The 21,796-nt window shown below is 31.9% G+C and overlaps 1 protein-coding gene and 1 long non-coding RNA gene across 3 annotated transcripts; one reads left to right on the top strand and one right to left on the bottom strand.

Moving 5' to 3' along the window:
- Window positions 1-1,252: 1,252 nt before the first annotated feature.
- On the bottom strand, window positions 1,253-18,343 carry LOC124457516 (putative ammonium transporter 1). 2 transcript variants are annotated; one of them, XM_047007749.1, is made up of 9 exons: window positions 18,113-18,343; window positions 10,366-10,455; window positions 9,631-9,882; window positions 5,641-5,855; window positions 4,822-4,951; window positions 4,258-4,364; window positions 3,907-4,045; window positions 2,124-2,345; window positions 1,253-2,020 (listed from the first exon to the last, which is right to left on the bottom strand). In XM_047007749.1, the coding sequence occupies exons 1-9, from the start codon at window positions 18,198-18,200 to the stop codon at window positions 1,860-1,862; spliced, it is 1,404 nt and encodes a 467-aa protein (XP_046863705.1). In that variant the 5' UTR covers window positions 18,201-18,343; the 3' UTR covers window positions 1,253-1,859. The 2 variants fall into 2 exon arrangements, with proteins under 2 accessions (XP_046863705.1, XP_046863706.1); XM_047007750.1 differs by lacking the exon at window positions 18,113-18,343 and adding an exon at window positions 12,577-12,698.
- LOC124457517 lies at window positions 15,894-18,118 on the top strand. Its single transcript, XR_006952637.1, has 4 exons — window positions 15,894-16,088; window positions 16,742-16,880; window positions 17,188-17,265; window positions 17,663-18,118. It is a non-coding gene; the product is annotated as an uncharacterized LOC124457517 (long non-coding RNA).
- Window positions 18,344-21,796: the final 3,453 nt, after the last annotated feature.

The following is a 21,796-nucleotide window of genomic DNA, read 5'->3' as shown; positions in this document are numbered from 1 at the left end:
TAAAATGACAAGTCCACGTTGTTAAGGCGCTCCATATTTAGGGAAAAATAAGATATTTAGAAAATTTTTTTAATTCTTCAATGATGATTTATGCACTACTGGAAATCGTCTACTCCGTCATAGCAGTTTTAGTTTTCAGTGAAAAACTTGCATAAGTTTGGTACACACATTTAGTTAATTTATATATTAGCTTATCTGAAAAGCGAGTTTTCCCCAATGCCTACCACATTCTATCTGGTATTGATCTAAGCGTCTAAAGGCATAGAGGAACATTCACCTAACATTTCTCCTGAAATATCACAATATTGGTGATCAGAGAAGTTGCCCTCTCCTCTCGTTACCATGTTGCTTAAATACAGGCTTGAAAAAGTATGAATCGACGATGAAAGTAATTATTTTCTTTCCATAACGACAGCCAAACAATTGCCTTTTATGAAAAATTGCCAAGCCAATGCTAAGTGCGGTAGGTGCAGCCATTCCAGCCAGTAATCTAATCAAATATAAAGCATTGCCTTGCACAGTCAGTTAAGATTACTTTTTCAATGCTACCACTACTTTACCCATGTATATTTTAAGATAACAAGTGCACTTCAGTAAATTACTTGTAGCCACACAGTTTTGGTAACGTTAAAATAGGTCCAAGTTATAGGTTTTATGGAACAAAAGTTTAATTTTAAAGTTTATTTGATAAAATTAAATTGCATTCTTCTGAACAGGACATAAGCGGACAAGAGTTCAGTGCAAACCATTTGCTCGCAAACGTCACCGAGGTTTGCATAAGTGCAAAACTAAGAACATCTTTTCTCTCTTTTATAAGATGACAATAATGCGAAATAGACAAGTCAAAATTAAACCCTTTTAATTTTTCCTTTATAATGTATTCATGACTGATTTAGAATTTGTTTCATCGATTGATTGTTCGATTTGTTAAGCTCAGATCGGTTTGCAAACACAGCTATACATCATTCAGCGCACGCATATTTTTTTGTGAACACGAGCAAAGTTATCTCTGTTGTTCTCGTACTTATCTCTCGTCATTATCTTAACAAGTTGCTTGACTACGAGTACGACAACTTGTCATCGAACCCAGATCCTTTTCACTTAAACCTCGTAGCGGTAGTAGTACTCGTAGTTAAATCAGAGTTAGCACATTCTAATAAGAAAGCAAAGGAAGAACACTACCTCGTCAAAAAAAATCAAACGATATATATAAATTAATATTAAAAAATATGAAAAGAACAACTCCAAAGACTTGTGCTAAGCTAATATTTATTGTCACAATAAGATCATTAAATTGTAGTTATAGTATTATATTAAGTCAGGAGCAAAAAAATACATGCCTGCCATTTACAATCATTCAAGCTCTGTCACTGTCAAATTTCATATTTTGTAAAGAAAACAAATATACCTATGCGATGATCTATCAATTGCAGTTAATATTCTTGATGTTTAGTTTCGACATTTTATGAAAGAAAAACTAACTCAGTATAACAATTTTAGTAACTGTCTAAACATCCAGAAAGGTTTAAATTTGAGGAAAAACATACGTCCAAGACAAGTAAGTGTAGATGAGATCATGAACTACTCAAAACGCAAAGAGACAAGTATGGTCTTAACTAAAACAAGAAAGTGGTCTGCCTGAGGATACATTGAAATAACAAGGTGCAGCTATCGTAACATTTACATCAAGAAAAAATCCTCTACAAATATTTCGAAAACCTTACATTTACCTCAGCCAATACAATGCAAGCGCGCAAACTATTTAACACAATTCAGTGTATGTGTGTGAAAAGATATATGATAAAAATGCTGAGAGTTAAAGAACAAAGTTAGGGCAAGTCTAGAAACAACGTGTCATATTAACTTCGCGGTGCACCAGGAGGGATGTCTTGCTGAATACCACGATTGGCGAGACCAATAGCATTGTGGGTATTACCATTTACAGCTGGCGTTTGAGACCACCCATCGCCATAGCTTTCAATTGGGTATGCTGGTTCGCCGTGTTTTGGCACGTCAAGGCCTGGGGATAAAACATGATTATGAATTACTTCTTTTTAAATTTTGCTACATTTTTGAAAAAATCACTTAAATTCATGTCTTTATTTTCGAAAAAATACAAATACCTTTCAGCTCAATATCACGAGGCACACGTAACAATCCAAAAATTCTCAACAATCCAAAAATTACAAATCCCCAAAATGCTGACCAAACTGTAATGACAGCGGCACCAAGCAAATTCCAGCCAAATTGATCAAATGATTGATCGCTCCATTTATAAAAAACACCATCATCTCTTTTAAAAAGCGTCACTGCCATTACTCCCCATAAGCCAGCTCCGTAGTGCACTAGAAGATAGTAGTAAAACTTTTAGTTAAATTTAGACTTTGGAAAGGAGAAGCAGTCTTCAAATTTAAATTATAATTAAATTATGACCTTAAATTCTTAAATTTTTTTAAAGCATTTCTGCATTTGTTCATCATATACCTTAACTAATTAGTAAAATCTATTCGAGAAAAATGGTGCTGTAAAAAATGTAAAAAAACAAAACTACGGTGGCTCTCAAGGGACATAACACAAAATGATAAATTACACAAAATAAATATATCAATACATACACAAAATAAAAACACGCACACAAAATAAAAATACACATACAAAATAAAAATACACGTAGAAAATATGATCGCGGGCGCTTGCAGTGTCGGATAGTCGGACTATCAGTTTATTATCAGTTTCTAATCAGATATGTGTAATTGTGACTATAACATGTGGTCTACTGGTCTATGTTTGTGCCAACTGGCAACTGTGGTGCACAATCACTTGACAAAGCTTCTTTTTGGCACAAATGCCGTTTCCGTATAGACATCAGAATACTGGAGGTTTTCAAAAGTCTGACGATTGCCCCATACGGATAACCACGATTGAAATAACCTGTTATCAAGTGTGTAATGTTTTATTCTGATAAACAATCATCATAGTACGTGTTTGATTCCGAGAGTGAGACGGAATCGTTGCTGCAACCAGTCCAACACATTAGCCTTAATTTTAACCAGAATACGGGAAACAATATCGTAAGCAACTTTGAAATAATTTATCACAGTGAAATGAGTGAATTTTGTCATGTACTCTGGAAGTTGGAGCCATTGGAACTTTGAAAACATAAAAGGTCAATTCCGAACAATTCCGAGTAAGCCGACACTGCAAGCGCCCACGATTATAATTTGTATGTGTATTTTTATTTTGTGTGTATATTTTTTTTGTATGTGCAATTTTATTTTGTATGTGTATGATGTATTTTGTGTATGTATTAATATCTTTATTTTGTATAATTCTTATTATTTTTGTGGTGTCCCTTGTGAGCCATTGTACAAAACAAACTCAAGCAGCTCTTTATATTTGCATATGGTCATCCTTCAAGATTGTATAAGGATAAGCTATACAAAAAAACAACAGTTTTCGTGAGAGTAAAGAAATGCAAGACTTACACCCTTGCTAATGATCGTATTCTGAAAACTGAAACTTACAGTCAGCAAGTGGTATTCAAAATCATGTCCCAACTTTTCGAAGATTATATTTTCACTCAACTTGTTCTATGGTTTCAAGCGTTTGAATTTTCCGTTCATGGAGAAATAGATTGTCATTAAATTGTATAAGAAAAAAATTTATGTATTTTCACATTATGCAAGTGCTTGGGAGTGATTTTTAGAATACGACTACGAGCATCAGTTTAGAGTTATAAATAGAACAAGCTACATCTTTGATAGCTTTACAGTATCCTGGTGAAAAAAGTTTTCAAATTGATTAGCGCATGGTTTGAGATGCATGACTGTCTTTTTAATTCCCACTACAACGTCAAAGATAGAGCAAAGCAAGATTGTGTGACCTGCAAAGCAATTTTTATTATACCTGCAACGGCATCAAGTGGATCGTCAACTTTCAGTTTCTCCAGGACAAAACTCCATAACATGAAGACCATACCAGCAAAGAGACCAGTTATAAACGCAGCGAAAGGTTCGACTGTGTTGCATCCAGCGCAGATAGAGACCTTAAAAAATGGCAAAAATTTTGTAGAAAATAACTTCATCGAATTTCACTTTCTATAATTTGCCAATTCACTTTCTTTATTCGCCATTATTTTTATTTAACCTTATTTACTTTATTTACTTGCTAAGCCAACAAAAAATCATTTTTTACTATTTTTACTTTTTTGAACAAAAAAGAACATTATTTGATTCTAAACTATAGTAACAATCTTACCATGCCTGCAAGTCCGCCATTAATGGTCGTTAGTAAGCTCCAGTGTCCATCAAACAATCCAGTCGCAATTCTTTTCATCAACATGGCTGTGACAGCTCCACCAGCACCTATAAAAAAATAAAGTAGTTTATTTATTATCATAAAACATCTATAAGTGTGAATTCAATACTGGCTGTTGACAAATCAATTTTATACCTCTAAAATTTTGGTTTTAACTTCTAACTTTTCCAAAAAAAATTCGATTCAATATAATATAATGTTTAATTGGTATTGTGCGTGGAAAAATATAAGAGACATTTTTATACCAATCACCAAACATGACAAAATTGCTTTAAAGAATTTAATGCAAATTTCAGTCTTTAAATGGAACACAATACAGTTAAAAGTTCTTTTTCTGAATAGGAAAATTTTGTGTCATGAGGACTTTAATTCAATGGTAGAATGAAAGTATTTTGCATTTAAAATAACCTGCAATAATTTATTTATTTTTAACAACTCTAGATCCGCCACTGTGTAAATGTATAAATGCTTTTTACAAAAACAACAAAAAACGTTTCCAAAAACCTGACAGAATCGTGTTAACAATGGCAAGTGCAACAACACTTGCATCGCCCGCATTTGAAATAGATAATTGTGATCCTCCGTTGAAAGCAAGGAATCCAAAGAAAAGAATGAATCCACCTAACGAGACCATCTAAAAATGAAGTCAACAACACTATAGAAAACAAACATTTTTACAGAGTATTTTATGTAAAAAGACATTAAATATTTGCCCTTTCACGTGAATTAAAAAAGTGTGTGAAAAAAGCATATATCTTAAGTTAATTTTAAAATAAGATTTGATTTTAACTAAATAACATTGCTGTTCTGCATTACTTTTCTGCAACAGCTAAGGATTGCTTTCCTTTTGTATATTTGTTTTATTACTATTCCAGATAAACAAGGTAGTCAGTCAAGTTATAAAAATACGTTTGCCTATTTTGAAACACAAAGCTTTACAGTTGTTGCCCAATTGATCTATTCCTTACTTTGTATACCTAACCTGGAAAATAAGTGGCTCACAATTTCCACTTAAATTATTCCAAAGTTATTATCATTGGAGTATAGTTTCAATTTTGATGTTTTTTGTTTGCATCAAACGATTACGCAGCAATTATAAATTCTGAAATTCCTGAACTATATTTTCCTTTGTATTTTCTTTAACACGAATGGATAAAATAGATCAGAAATTCTAGAAAATGCTTAGTTTTAATTGTGCCAAAATTGAGAAACGCAAGATGTTTTTTTTGTTCTTTGATTTAAATTAAGAAAAATCTTTTTAATGGCAATAGTCTTTCTGAAAAGAACCGGAAAAGAAATAAGCAGACAAATTCAATCACTCACCGGAACTGTGTGACCACGTATAGACTGGTCATTTGACTTATCAAATCGTCCAATACGAGGACCAACACAAATGGCCCCAGTTAAAGCAAGCATACCACCAACCATGTGAACAACACCACTGCCTGCAAAATCCATGTATGGAGTGTCACTGTTTTCTGCTGCAAGCCATCCGTCTTTAGACCATGCCCAATGTGTAACCACAGGATACACAAATCCTGAAAAGTAAAGATGACTACATAATTGCCGCACTTTTTACAAAAGATCCAAAAACTTATGCAATGTAACACAATGCATCTCTAAATTCTTCAAAGATAATACCTACCCGAACGGCATCTAAATCTTATTATATAGTGATTGTAGCAAACTAGCAATTAATTACATCAAGTCGATTAACTTACGAAAGTGGTAATCAGTAATAAAACCATAATTTGCGTATTTCAAAAAATTATAGAAATAATAATTACACGAACACTGACAGTTTTTGAGCCTTAGGCATTACCTTTATTAATTATCTTTGGAACGATATGTTCTTAAAACACTTATGACAACATTTTAGATTTTATTGACTCTAGCAGATTTAAAAAAAATACTTCACAACTTCTGAATTACTTTTTACGAGCAAACAGTATTTCTAGAAATAACGTAGCTCTCAAATATGATTACACTTTCAACAAATGTTTAAAAATTAGAAATCATACATTGTCATAGAATTCTTTGCATAATATGTCATGTTTATAACTGTTCAAACTCTGTGCAAGAGCAAAAAAGTACATTATAAACTAAATTAAAAATCCTACAGGTGCATTTCTGGGTTTCAATCCTCCAGTGTTCGCTTCTTTATGTTACAATTTGTATTAGAGTTGTTGTAACAAATACGCATTTTACCGAAAAACTAATTAGCAAGTAGTTAAATATTTTTTGAGAAGTACCAAAACAATCAACAGATAATATCCAAAAATGATGTCACGTGCCTTTTAAGAAGATGCCAGCTCAGGCGTTAACTCCGGGTACGAAGTTGTGTGTTAAAACTCAGTACTGTATATACCTCGACATATCAATTTCGTGTCTACATTGCTTTCCTGCATGAAGACATACAGGAATAACTGAAGGCACATCAACATTTCGTAGCGATAAGTTCTACAGCCTACCATTATATATTGCGTCACAATGGTATAGCCAGCTAGACCATTAGAGGGGAGGGGCGATATTCATAAAAGCAAGTTCTACGGTATTAATTTTCTTCGAAATAAATTGTTTTCCATACAGTCATTAGAGTCAGCGTTCGTATAGTTGTTGGTATTAACATTTGCATAACCATCGGTATTGACATTCATACAGTCATTGGTATTAAAATTCGTACAACCGTTGGTATTGACATTTATATAGATTTTACTGAGCTACTTTTAATAAATATTGGTAATATTAAACATTTGACGTTAGTTTAATGACACGTTTATATATTTACATACAAACGACAGTCATTAACTTAATTTACTTCAAAAAAAGTTAGAGTGAACGCACGGTATTTTGTTTTGTGTTTACTTATGTAATTTAACAGCAGGGCGCATATGAAATTTTAAAAACAACTAACATAATGCAACGCAGCAACCAATCAAAAATTAGACAAACGTAGCCTTGAACGTCTGCGGACGTAGTATGATAACATGTTATTTGTACTCAGTGGTTGAACTTGGGGGTCAATATACACTTTTTTCTGATTAATATTGACCTTGCTCTTCGGCTCTGTTCAACGAGTTTACAGGTATTATGAATTGTTGCCAAAATTTTGAAAATTCATACTTTATAATAGCAAAAGTACTGAATTTGTTATGCACCACCAGTAGACAATACCTGTTGATTTGTGCAATTGCTAATTCTCGGCACAGAAGAAAAACCAAAAATACACAGGTGCATTTAAGACTTCCGTTGCCCTACAACTACCTAGAGTAAAAAGCAACTCATACTTTGAACAAGATCGAAGGCGGATATTTTTAATTGAGTGGCGGTGAAATGTAACCTAAAATGTAATAATTGCAAAATTTCATTCATTCAAAAACCTCTCTATAAAGCATATGGAGGAGCTAGATTATATAAAATTTTCTTTGTGGCTAAAGCCCTTTTTGATGGCTAAAAGTACAATAAAGCATTTTGCATTGATATTAAAGAATCAATGGATTACTTTTCTAACGTATGGTATACAAGAAATTTAGAAAACACGTGACTTCCTGGTCAGACATGCAGTGCTCAAACAGATGGTCAATCCAAGACATTTTAGACGAGCATGCCGTTTCTTCTTAAGTTCTTTAAAACTTATTACTATAGATTTTATACACTTGCCGGTCTTGCCTTATTTAAAACAAATCTATACTCCGACTATTGGAAACTGTGTTTTCTTAACTCAAAACTGCGGTAATTATGTTTTCGTACTCTAGACCAGGTAGATCACAAACTATAAACCTAACGAACTTTACCGTCATAATACCGTTCTCATCTAGTAAGATACATTTTGTCGGTCCTATTATTTTTCTATTGCTGTTTGAGAATTAAGATAGACATTGCCTTTTATCATTAAAGAGATGCTCGAATACCGAATTATGCGTAGAAACTAAAGCAAATAGGATTTCTTACTCCTACTCTGGAGGGACAAGAGAAGAGGTACCGGCTTGTCGAGAAAACGACTTCGTTGCCCAAGTACGCATTCGTTGCACTGCGCTTTTATAATACGTTATTTGCAATGCGTAACAAAAAGTAATTCTTCGGCAGTCCAATTACAAATGAAGTTATCTTCTCACAAACAATAGTAGGGGGTGCAAACTATATACGAGACAAAACTACGCTAAAACATAATATATGGAGCGATATTTACTTTAAATTTAAATGTCTTTTACAAAACGTTTTGACAATTCTGTTTACAAAATTTTACTGCTTCCTTTGCTTGAGAGAATTTCGTCTTACAATCTGCCATTTGGAATAATTCAGCTTTCATACTTCTGCTAATGTTACACCCCTTCTTGTTCGTATTCAATAAAACTCTAATTTTTTTTTAAATGTTTTGATAAATTAGATGGTTAAATTCAAACACTTGGGAAAGCTACTCGAGATTAGAAAAACATACAAAAAACTCTTCTTTGGGTCGCGTTTCGCTGCATTCCCTTCTGTCTAGATTGGGTCATCCCCAAAAAAATTTGTTTCATCTCCGGAGAGCGAGCTTAAGCAGAGCAGGCATCTTGTTTGTAATAGTTCAACGATTTTTGTGAGGATTAACGTGAGGATAGACTTCTTATTAAATAGCAATCTTGGCCTATTATCACAACAATTTGGATAATGAAATGATACCTTTTTCGTAATTACGTATGGCAAACCCAAAGTATCGAATAAATGAAGACCACGTGCTGTCTCAGCAGTTGAAATTAGCGTTTTCTTTTGTTTAATCATTTGCTCACTTTGAAGACCGAAGCTAAGCTAGTTGAAGCAGACAAAAACAAAGGGTTCATGATGCCAATATTAGCATGCTCTCTTGCAGCTACTTATGAATATGGAGTTGTAAAAGCAATTTTCAGTCCCCTGAGATCTAATGCTTCGTTTAATTGTTTATTGACCTAATGTTGAAAAGGCAATCTGTGGCACCTTTTTAAGTGATTACGGTATAAGTGATTCATCAAATCTGTGTCGTGAATTACCAATGTTATATATTTCTAACTAATGATCAAGATATTTCACTTATTCAAGCTTTATCATGGTTCACGAGTCAAGAGGGAAATATAGATTCATCAAATTTCCTATACATACATAAATCTCTTCTGCATATTTTGTGCAACCCCGTTATTGGAAACTATCAAAGATAATTATGAATATTGATGATGTTTTTCTTATGTTTGGTAATATGTGTATAATTAAATATTAGTATGTTAATATTTTATTTTTATGTTAAACACATTTTTTATTTTTTTTATTGTTTTTTAAATTTTACCTCGCTTTTGGCCTTTGTACCTGTAATTAATCCCGAGTATATCAGATAAGCCATGAATTCAGCTCTTTCAGCGATGGCACCACTCACAATTGTGGCAGCAGTAGCTGCAAATACAAACTGGAAGAACCAGAATGCATACTGGTCACTGTCCAGGTCAGCAAGTGCAAAATCTGTATGGCCAATAAACCTATCTCCCTCTCCTTTGTATTTGTCGTTATTGCCACCAAATGCAAAAGCAAAACCAAATAACCAATAAATAATGCCGCCAATAACTAAAGAAGGAGAAAGATTAATGATGTGACACGTGCAATTAACACAGAAAATTGTTCTATGAACTAATGAAGCTGAGAAAATAAGCTAACGACAACACAACCTTCTTATTTATAATATTCTAGTCATTTACATACACCCGACATAAAGGTAATCAACCTAATTATTTAAGGAGTAAACGAATCTAACTGTACACAAAGTACCTAAACCTGTATTGAGCTTGATTTTTTGCACGTTCCATCTTAAGATTGTATTATGCCTGATCACAGACAAAATAAAGAAGTCTGCAAAAATTGGATTATTTATAACCAACTGCATTCTCCATGTCAAATTTTTATTCAATTACATTTCTGTTAAGTTTTGTTTTGCGTTTCCTGGTAACAGAAACATACAGAACGTGCAAAATTCCATGTCTTTGAAAGTTACCAATTTCACACGCATCATTTTGTAAAGTTAACCAACGAGTTACCTGTACGAGTACTTACATAAATCAAGGGTGTTTTTTATCAAAATATTTGTCGTGTTTTTAGATCGAACTGATCCAGCCTCGAGGAATGCAAAGCCGGCTTGCATAACTAAATTAAAGATAAACATAGTTGTAATATATTCCAGACATAACTATGTCAACAGAAAATTTCAACTCATTTTATTTGATTGTGCTTTCGATATAATTTAAGTATGACAAATTAGTCAATATCACAATTAGAGCATAACATACTGTAAAATTATCACCGGTGAACGTATAAAAACTCACTTCTACAAATAAATTGTTGAAGGGGAGAATTGGAGAGGAGAATTAGATCTCAAACAGGTTGTTAGTATTTTTTCAAAGAACTTAAGAAAAAACAACATTTATAGATTAGAAATTAATTATAATTTACGCATTTGATAGAACGCTCTATGTTAGCAGAGGGTTGTAGACATTTTGTTTCTTAGGAAATAGTGCTTGGAATATGACGTAATCTCTTTAACAATATCAATATTTATAAAAACCGAGATGTTTAAGTAAGTGTTAAACGTAGTACAATTTGCTGCGTAAATGAAATAAAGTTTATTATAGCTCAATTTTAAATTCAAATTATCTTCTTGACAATGTTATTGGTTATGAAATACCAGAGAATGAATTTTTGAAAGATTTTTTTGGGTAAAAGTTATACAACTCAAAGGCATTTAGTCACTCTACTGGGTACGGCATACCAAGGAAATGTCTCATGTTTATTTTATAATATAAGTACAGGCTATCACGCACAAAGCACACACTAACTTCATGTGTTTCTGTCAAATATTTTACCACAAGAACAAAGAATTCCTAATTGCTTTTTAATTCACGTGTATTTAAAACAGACCTCGATTACACCTGGAATGCTCTTTCAATTTAATGATCGACAGGACAGATTCTATTATCATAAAAATGAGTTGGAACACAAATATTTTACATTTCAAAATCCACCCTATTTCTCTGTAGGGTGCAATTCTTATTCAAAGAGGGAAATAAACTCTTTTTAATTAAGGTAAAAATATATGATAACTAAGCAACCCGCTTTAGGGCAACCTCAATACAGTAAAAATCTTCTCAGAGAAAATATCTTAAAACAGTAATTACGTTAATTGTTTATCTCTATTTGAAATGCTTGAGATCAATAAGCTGTAAACAATAAACTATATGATTATCATTCTTACAATCTTCCATTTCATTATTCTGAAATTTTATTCGGCTGTTGTTCTGAATGTTGCTTGGTTATTAGGTATTTGTATATGAATGTTTTCATGTTTTAATTTTTGTAAAATCATGATGAGTTTTAATTAAACTTAGATTATGTTCCATTTTATTTTTAATTAACTTTGATTCTATAGCAGAATGTTGCTGGTAGCCATCATAATTTCCGTAAATATAGTGATAAATGTTTACAGATTTAACGTTTTTGTGATCACTTTGTTGCTACTGAGAAATCATCATAAATGTTTCAATCATTAAATTACAAAATCTTCCATAAGAAATTAAAGACAAACTTCTTAAGCGCTTACTCTTTCTTATTTTTCATTTTCGTCAACTATCATCATACGGTAAAACGCAATCGAAAATTCTTCGTTTCGTGCCGATGGTGATAAAAGAAACAAAAACACTTGTCTTGATGTGCCTTAAATATTCATCCTCAAATATTCCATTTGATGAAATTTAATAGAAACTAGTATAAGCAATCATATACTATGATAATGATGAAGAAATGATACTTGCTTTGTCCCATTCATGATGTTTTACAAGTTTGACGAATTTTCGTTTTAAGTCATGGACAAATTACATCATACATGACATAACAACGTATATGGCAAAATGCTACCGAAAAATCTTCTTTGGTATTGACGGCGATGAAGAAAACAACGATTATAGATTCCTTTTCTAATAAGCTATTGCATGGGAAAATTTCCTAACGCAAATTTTGTACCGCTTTCATAACTTTTTCTTTTGCGTACTTTTCACAACCATATAAACATGACTCAATACTCTAGAATAAACGGTCAACCGTAAAATTGTGAAGCTGGAGGCGCAAAATAAGTCACTTTCGTATTTGACAAAAGGATTTTGCCTAAGCTTTGATTGAATCAAAGCAATTTAATTAGCACTTCGATTCAGATAGTATAATCTGATATAAATTAAACATATTTATTATAAAGGAATAATAGATAATAAGACTTACACATTACTATGAAGCCATTTACGATAAGGAAAAACTGATCTAACTCAACTCCTAAAGCCATTTTCTTGAGTTGTGTCACTTAAAACAGCTACGCCAAAAATGAATAAATTTGGCTAAGGCTTGGATTATCTGTTTATTGTATCTTGTTCATTCAAGCGATGTATATATTATAATTATTATTTACAAAAACACAAAACATTTTTTGGATTGTTTGATCATGGCGGTGTATTGTATATCAAAAGACCACAGCGCAAATTTTATTTGCACGACTATCTCTCACAACACAATAATTGTAGAATTTATTAAAGAAAATATAATTATAGCTTGAGCATGAGATGAAAAAGCGTTGCAGTTTGCCTTCTATAAAAATATTTTAAATTTCCAGTTTGTTTCGTTACCATAACAATCATCATATAAAGACAGCGCTTTTTTATGATATATAAGTTATGGTTGAACAAAGTTATTCACAAAGCATAAAATAACTTTCTGTCAATATCATGATGTATTATTTCTATCTGCTTAGCTAAACATACAACAAAAATTATTTCAAAGTTTGCTCATATATCTTTATTGCTTGCTAAGTTGACAAAATGACCAATCAACATGTGTTGTATGACATGTCATGACAATATCGCTTTATTGTTGACCATATTTTAACAAAAAACATAACGACACTGGCACATCTGAATGTCTTTAATGTTTAAAGTCACTTAAATTTTTTTGATGTGTGCTGTGTTGCATAAGTCATTCGAGGCATTGCATTGTTCCTAATTAGCACGAACTTTACACAAAGAAAATAATCGGCGATTTTTTAAGTCATTAAACTTCACATGAGGCTTGATTGAAATTTTATGATGAAACCAGATATAATCAAAACATGAATCCTGAAACGGTTTTATCTGCGCATGAAAAAATTAGTGACTTTAAGACGAGATTTCAACTCGCTTTTCGCTTTTCTAATCCACCGCTCTGCTTGATGAGCTTCATACATTTACTCCTGGTATACTAATACACTTCAACATGTTGAGCTATCTAGCTCAAAGGGATTGCGGTCGAGTCGAATCTCTTAAAAGCTGTACATGGAGAAGGCACTCTAGCTATACGATAGCAGTCTATTGATAGCACCGGGCTTTAGCTTTATGTCGTGCAAAGCCACCATCAGAGAATCAGATGGACATTGTAGAGAATCAAAAAAGATATTTCACTTGTTTCAAATTCCTTTTGGGCATGGTTGCTCAACAAGTAGAGCAGTGGAATAACAACTCGTCGAAAGTGCAAGTTCAAATCTCGTCAAAGCCACATGTGTATCATGAACGTATCCTAAGATGTCATTAATACACAGAACTAATTCATACAATACAACGTCGCTAATGATATCATTTAATTCTTCTAACTATGAATTGATATGAATATTGGCTCAGTTTGTTGTTGTGATTTTGTAGAGTTTAGTCAAAAATTGACTGCTGAAAGTGAAAATTTTAAATTTGATAAAGATCGATGCAAGATTAATGCCCGTATTATAAAAGCCCACTCACATTCACAGTCATTAAGTGCGACAAGAAAATCACGCTGTAATCATTGGCAAAGTCATTTCTCCATCTATGGCAAGATTTTCTCCTTGATATTTCAAATCAAGCAATAAGTGCAGTGAAATTGCAGTCTTGGAATAAATATGAAGCGATTTTGAAGCCCCACTTATTGAGTATGTGAGTGAGCTTTTAAAATACGGGCGTACGAGTGCTCTTTCGTCCGGCGGGCAACATGAATGTATCTTCATATTTTTTTTGTCATATTGCTTTGTATTTGCTAGTATGAAATATGCATCGGTTTAGTTACTCGTAATTGTGTAAGTCTCTAACCAAATTACCCTACAAAACGCTTATTTTATCAACTATTCGTCAAATATCGAATCCTGCGTTCGAACATGCTAGAATATAAATAGTTGTTTATAAATAGAAAGAAAATACTTGTGGGTTTATTATACATTATTTCTTTGAATGCATATTACTACAGCAAATATTGTCATAATTGTAAGATGAGTAAAATTAAAATGCAGAACCACATGACTCAATACGAGCGTCCTAATTTACCAGAGTCCTAATTTTACAACAAAACAATATATGCCGAAATTGTTCTTAATATTGCATTTGATCATTGAAATGGCGAGAATTATTGAAGAAAGTGCTCACCAAAATGACCAAATAATAAAAACCTTAATTGTTTGAAATTCTTGTGAGTTAAGAGCTATTCTTTTAAAAACCCTTTCTTTTACAAATTTTGCCCGAAAATTATGCTTTGTGTTAACTGTGTTCAAAACATCAGACAATATATTGATTTAGTAGCTATAAACGTTTATGACTGTTTACTTTCTGCATCTGCTAAATTAGAAGGGAAAAACTATAAGATGAAAACCTACAATTATGTTGTATTTAACATGTTTTTGCAATTTAGGACATGATCTCTTAATAACATTGAACTCGATACTCTACCAGGTGTTGCCAATGTATTAACCGTAACTAATTGAGCTAGCGTGAAGTCCTCACAAAATATGCCACTTTCTTTCATTTCCATTTTCCGTTAAATTTCTTGCATTCCATGTATATAATGCATTCCATAGAAATCATCAAGAAATAGAAAAAATTCTGTTTGCAGACGACATTATAATTTTAGCAACGTTTTAGTTCTTAACTCGTTAGTTTAAAAACAATGGTATTCTATTTATATAAAGTTGAATTTCACAAAATCCACTACAAATTGTTGGATATTACTGCCTCAAGCCAAATTCGTAATACGCATATATATTTCAACTCCTTAAATTTAAAAACTAGTATAACAATTAACGATCATCAAAAACATACATTAACGTCAAAGTTTTCTTGTCTTTACATATTTTATCCTTCGTAAAACAGTGGGTTGCTCTCAAAGTCCATTCCAAGTCTAAAATTCACATGCAGTTAGCGTGAAATTTCACGTGATATTTTAAGATGCACCGCTTACATTTAGGCAAACATTGCACTACAAAAACATAATTTTTTTAAAAATGTATGGAATCTTTCGTACGGTATTTACAATATCCATTTCAAACAGTTTTTCCTGTTACATACCATACATCCAAATCAAATGAAAATCGTCTTATAGCAATCCTGTGACATATAATAGGGTAATGGTTTGTTTCCATCAAACATACCTAGAGTACTGCTTAAATGAACATGAATAAGAGATATTACATGCTATGGGATGCTTAATGAAATATTAGATACTATTGTTGTATTTTTGCTAGAATAATATTGTCATCAAAATAGACCACGTGAGGAAAGGCTCGAGGCAAATTGTGAAATATTGAGAATGTTCAATTAATGGCGACATTGTTTTGAGGCATAAGATATCATTTGTACACTGCTCTTGAGATTTTCATCAGCGATAATTTTCCCTGTGCCAAACCATTGGATAGTTTGGAAGTATCTACTGTGTTATCCCTTCAAGAAATAGCTTTCAAAATAGCCCTATCGTTGGTATGTTACTATAGTATATTGAATATTTAAGTTCGGCTTGTCAAATAAACATTGCTATGTTAGTAAAAATAGAGTTTTATTTCAAAATGGGCAAAGTACATTGTGTCAAAAGAGCTCATAAAATTGCAATTTGCCTGCTAATTTAGCCATCGTAACATTTTAGAGACACAGCGGCAATGATATTTTTAATAAGATTAGTGTTATAAATTAAAAAGTCGACAAATTTCGATTTTCAAACTCATTGAATAATTATCTTTAAAATTAATGCAGCTTGATTGTCACCAAGAGTTGCCTATATATCTTTTAAAAGTTTAAGTTTTCAATGAGAGTAATTGTCAATGTTAGCTATTATAAAAACCTTAGCAAGCAGCAAAAACTGGTGAATTGAAAGAAAGCACAAAAATCAATGAACACAGCTACATGTAAACGTTGTAGATCGTTCAATTGGAGTTTATGAATGATTAATTTAAGAAGAAAGTTACTAATACAAGAAACAAATTTTTGTGCCAAAGTTGTATTCAATAATCATAATGTCATAAGATCAACAAATTGAGCCTAGAGATCTGTATATTTTGGGTAATACTAAATTTCTTGACAATTTTATATTTAAGTATACTATTTAGCTATACTTATGACATTCTTTGATTTCTCAGGATATTGTCAAGCAAAGAATACTCACAACCAACTGTCATTATTGTCTTTAACGAAATAAACGAAATAACTAGAATTTTGAGTTCCAATATATGCAGATAATCATAACAACTTTGATGAAATTGTGTCTGCCGAATATTGGTATGTGTAACGTATCACGTATGTTTGAATAGCAATTCGGCGATAGAAATTCTTTGCCAAATTTACAATTTTTGCAATATTTGTAGCTAAAATGATTTGAACATTCGTGCAATTTAACGTAAATCGTTTAAATGAAACATTTAAGTTGTTGAAAAACCGGCTACATTGGGGAAGGGTCTCTCAGCGAGTTACGGGTAACGCGGATACTGTAATATATATTTTTCAAGACTTAATTATTTTCCCGTGAAAATTTTTGTTAAAATTTGTATGATTATTTCTTTAAACTATAACTTTATTAAACCTTCAGGTTTATCAAGTTTTCATGCATTGAAATAGAAAAATTTGATCCAGAGTTTTTCACAGTTTTTTCCACTCTTAGTATCAGGTGAGTAAAGTTTACTAAACGTCAGTTATCAGTGGAATGTCGTTGGATAAACTCAGAAAAATTTTAGTGCGTCGATAATTTCTAATAGATTTTAAAAATTGAAAATATAATGTAAATAAGACATAATAATCATGCAATGTTAATTTTTACAATGCATGTTTTATTTAATCTTTGTATTCTAACTTTGGTCCGCTTCTCTCTACGTTTTCCGCTAAACCATTTTCCGCGTTTTCATATAAACGACCACAAAGAATTTATCTTATCTTATTATTCACGTGAAAGTTCGTACTTTGAAACATGATACAGTCACTTAAACATGTCTTTGTTTCATTGTCATTTTAAGGAAATATGCAGATCTCAAAAAATACTAAACATTTTTTCTTTGTTGGGCTTTTAGAACGAAGGACAAGTGATGTGGATTTTACATCATGCTTTAGTACAATAGCAGCTTCTTATATTAAAATTTCTATCTGCATGTGTAGTTTAATAATGAAGATTTGATAAATATAGAAAACGACAGTGGGTGAAAAATTTAGAGCAGTGGGCGTAAAAATTAAAATCTTTAAATGCACATAGTAACCTCAAAAAGTTTTGAGCATACAAAACATATATTTTGCCAATAACATCAATAAATAATAATTTGCTGAAATAACTGGAGATAATTCGACAAAATATCCTCAAACACCTAAATTCAATAAAAGATATTCTTTGAAATGGCTGTATCTTTTATGGCAAAAGTTGCCGTAAAGAAGTCATAAGAAAAGAATCGATGTAAAATATCTAAATAACATACTTTTTCTGTTTTGGGGGGCTTACGTTATGTTAAGTTTCAATAATTATCACTTACAGACAACTATGAATCCATTCACTATTAGGAAAAATTGATCCATATTGTCATGGAGTTCTGTCCTTGTTGAATTGGTTGAATTATCCATTCTTAACCAACGGCACAAATTTCCTCGATGAAGGGCTTCTTCTCTCTATAGTTGTAAGTATCTTTACACTGCGACAGCTTCTGCAAAAATGAAGGCCTTATAACAAAACCCGGCGAATTATTAATGTATTCGGGGGGGTGTAGGAAAAATGCATGTAATACCAATATATCAATGAATTGAAAACTGAATTGCTTTATGTCATTTGCTGCGTGTTAAATTTAGCAGCTTAATGATTACGTATTGACACATAGTTTACGGCAAATGAGAACATCTGAAAAGAAATATAATCTAGATTCTTTGTGGAATAATATTTCCCACTTGTTCACGATAAATAAATAACTCCTATTAAAAATACGTAACACATTGGAAATGTAAATTCACTAAAAAAATAGAATAGCAAGAAGCGTAGTTTTTAACTTTAATTTCAACGACAGATACACAAATAAAGGTATCGCAACATTTTAGAGTACACACCGCATTGTCGTATCGTTGCTATATCAATGTAAATTGTAGAAATAGTTATTGTTTCATTATCTTTGCTTGGTAATTTAGTCACTGCTGGCAGCAATAAACCTTTTGCTGCCATATTAAAGTTAAAGGAGTAGAAGCTTGCCAAGTGTTACTACATTAATAATGTTGTTTTTACTCATAGTGTGTGTATACTTTAAAAACAAAATATTTCGAGATACTTAGAGCATATTGTTAAATAGACAAAGCATTTTTTACAAAAAGAAGTTAGTCAAATCAAATTGCATGGCACTCGATATATTTTATGAACACAATATCGAAATAATAATAATAGATAACCTTTTCTTCTTTGCGTTTAAAAGGAAAAAAATGCTTATACACGGTGTTTGTGACGCAGCAAACAGAACTGCAATGTATGACAATCATCGAGGGTGGGTTAATGACACTTGCTATTGTAGACAATTAATTGCATCCAGAAAAATGTTATAAGAGGCTTAAGACGTCATTGAATTGTTCTGTCGTGGAGGAAGGGTGTCATCAAACAAAAAAGTTATTTTTTTCAGCATGGGAGTATATACAAACGTAGACTTATGATTTGAATGTATTTCCTTGGAATTTCAATAATGTTTCTTAATCGCTGGACTTTGTTCTTAAAAATTTGGAATTAGTATTCAGTTAAAAACTGTAATGTGTTGCGTAAGCACAATAACAGAACAAGTGAATCTGTAAGAGAACATCATGTGTGAGAAGAGTCTCTTTCAGTTATTTCTTTTGATTTAGCAGAGTGTTTATGGTGTTTTTTCTTTTAGAAACATGAATAGCATTTCATATCTTCTTTCGTAATTGAAATAAAAGAATGGAAGAATTCCAGTTCGTGTGCCAGCGACGAATATAAAGCAAAGTGAATTCATTAATATTCAATCATCACGAAGTAAAACATCGTGGGCTGTGTATCTTGGTAACTTTGAAGAAATTGAAAGACGCTTGAATTTCAAATGACGGATACCATGTCATAATGACAAAGTTTTCTGTTGTCATATAATTTGAGAATATTATCCCTCATTGTAAACATTTTAAAATGATACGAAAGTTTAAGAGTTTGCAAAAAAACATACAGGCTAAGGAAATAAGCCAAGTCATCAATTTATATACAACCTGAACACTTACTTATATCTTTACGTATATTGTATAACATTTCGTGCTCTGTTTTATATGGTAGCAAAGAATTTGTACCATCAGAAAGAACTTTATTAGTGCATACATGCATTAAGAGACGACATATTCATAAGAGTGTAAAAGAATAGGATTATGTTAATCGTGTTTAAATTGTCGGTTTCTTATTCTTATTTTTCAAACAGCAATGGCTACACATACATTTTCGAAATTATTCTATTTTTTACGTGTACCTGTATAGCTGTGATGTAATAGTGCTTTCAGTCAGTTTGCACCGTGGTCTTAAAATTGCGTTTATACTTCACCAAATAGATGCAACACGCTCTTCATAACAAGTCTTCCGTTTATTATGTAACAGTGCATGTTGTCGAAAATTATTTAACGGTATATTTGCATCTTTAATATACGCACTATCAGTTGAGTAAATTTAAAATGTTAAATTTGAGTTGTTTTTGTCCTCTTGCTTTAATGTTTGGTAAAATCAAGATAAAGTGTGCAATATAAATGCTATGACAATGAAGTAATTATTGAGGAGTGTCAAACATAATCTTCATGTCTTAATTGTAATTATATAAATGCTTGTAGCGAGAGACTTGCCGAGCGGAAATCGAATTCGTGTGATAAAAATTAATGCCCAACATAAAGTTCTGATTAGAGCCATAGAAATAGACCAAAAAAAACGAATTGTAAAGTTAAATTTATTGTGACGTTTCGTCTTTACTCAAGACATCTTCAGACAAATAATAACTTTGCCCCTAAACCACCTGTCTAGACTGCTCACAAAATGCCCATCTATTTCTGTCTTCCTTTCACCGGCATAAACTCCTTTCAAATTCGCACACAAATCAATAGCCTTTGTGCTGCAGCCTTCCCACATATATCCATTAAATTTGTTTTCCGCCTTTCTCAACATATCTCTTCTTTCTTCCCCTTTAAGGACAAAATTACCAAACCTCTGAGATCTGGTGTAGTCTATTTATTCAAGTGTCGATTGTTAAGTATATGGGTACGACTATCACTAAATTTGAGACACGTTTGGTCTTCTGAAAATTTTACACTGAATAAAATAGCATGTGTGAAGCTGGCTCCATTAAAATATGAGAGAATTGCCGGTTGATTTATAAAGTTTGATTTGATTATCAGACATCTGATTTTTTTGGCACAGCAATTGCTACATTAACATTCACCAAAGTGAAAGTTGCTGTCTCTTGACAAAAATATAATAGAAGATAGAGCAAAATGAAAGTGATTCAATGTTGTCATGATGATTGTGTGATTGTGTGAGATAAAGCCGTGGGTTGTACCACATCTCTTGACAAACATCACGCATTTAACTTTTCAATATTTTTGATATTGAATTTTGTGAAATAAATTACAATCTTTCAAATTGAAATAATATAAATTGATTTATTACAAAAACGAAGTAAAGCTGAAAAATTTAAATGAAGACCTTTACGACAGTCAATTTGAGGTATAATTTGTTACTTAAACATCCATTGCTAACCTGCAACGTATGCGGACTGTGCAATTTTCTCGATAAACAGTGTTTCATAGAACATATAAGCATGCACTAAAAAAACAAAAGTCATTGAATCTTAGGAGTAATACAACTTTTCTTCTAAAAACATATATTGGAGTACCCTATAGTACTGCAATCAAACAATTAAATGTGTTTTGATGTGAATATAATTTTGTAATTGTAAAGTTGCAAAACAACTTTCCCCTTAATATGTTTTATTTTAAAACAACTTAGTTTCATATTTCATTAACAATTGTTTCGCATTATGAGTGGAAAAGACCTTTTTTATCAATTTTATGTAACCCTCACTAAATTATTTTTGCTTTATTATGGAAAGCTAGAAACAATGAAAAGTTAGACAATCCTTTAAGTGTTAGTAGTTATCTTACTGTATTATGTTACTAAGCTGTGCCTAAGAGATGATTGTCATAATAGT

Source organism: Xenia sp. Carnegie-2017, unplaced genomic scaffold, assembly GCF_021976095.1.
Source record: "Xenia sp. Carnegie-2017 unplaced genomic scaffold, XeniaSp_v1 HiC_scaffold_6, whole genome shotgun sequence".
In the NCBI taxonomy this organism is placed as follows: Eukaryota; Metazoa; Cnidaria; class Anthozoa; order Malacalcyonacea; family Xeniidae; genus Xenia; species Xenia sp. Carnegie-2017.
Note: the sequence above shows the minus strand (reverse complement) of the source record. Positions and strands in the feature narration are given on the sequence as shown.

What these genes read in the sequence shown, in the direction of transcription:
- LOC124457516 (XM_047007749.1), bottom strand. Translation starts at nt 18,200, where the DNA reads ATGGATAATTCAACCAATTCAACAAGGACAGAACTCCATGACAATATG. An exon ending in TACGTGGTCACACAGTTCCG is followed by an intron (nt 4,952 to 5,640) that starts GTGAGTGATTGA and finishes CTTCATTTTTAG; the next exon opens with ATGGTCTCGTTAGGTGGATT. An exon ending in TCCACTTGATGCCGTTGCAG is followed by an intron (nt 2,346 to 3,906) that starts GTATAATAAAAA and finishes ACTATCTTCTAG; the next exon opens with TGCACTACGGAGCTGGCTTA.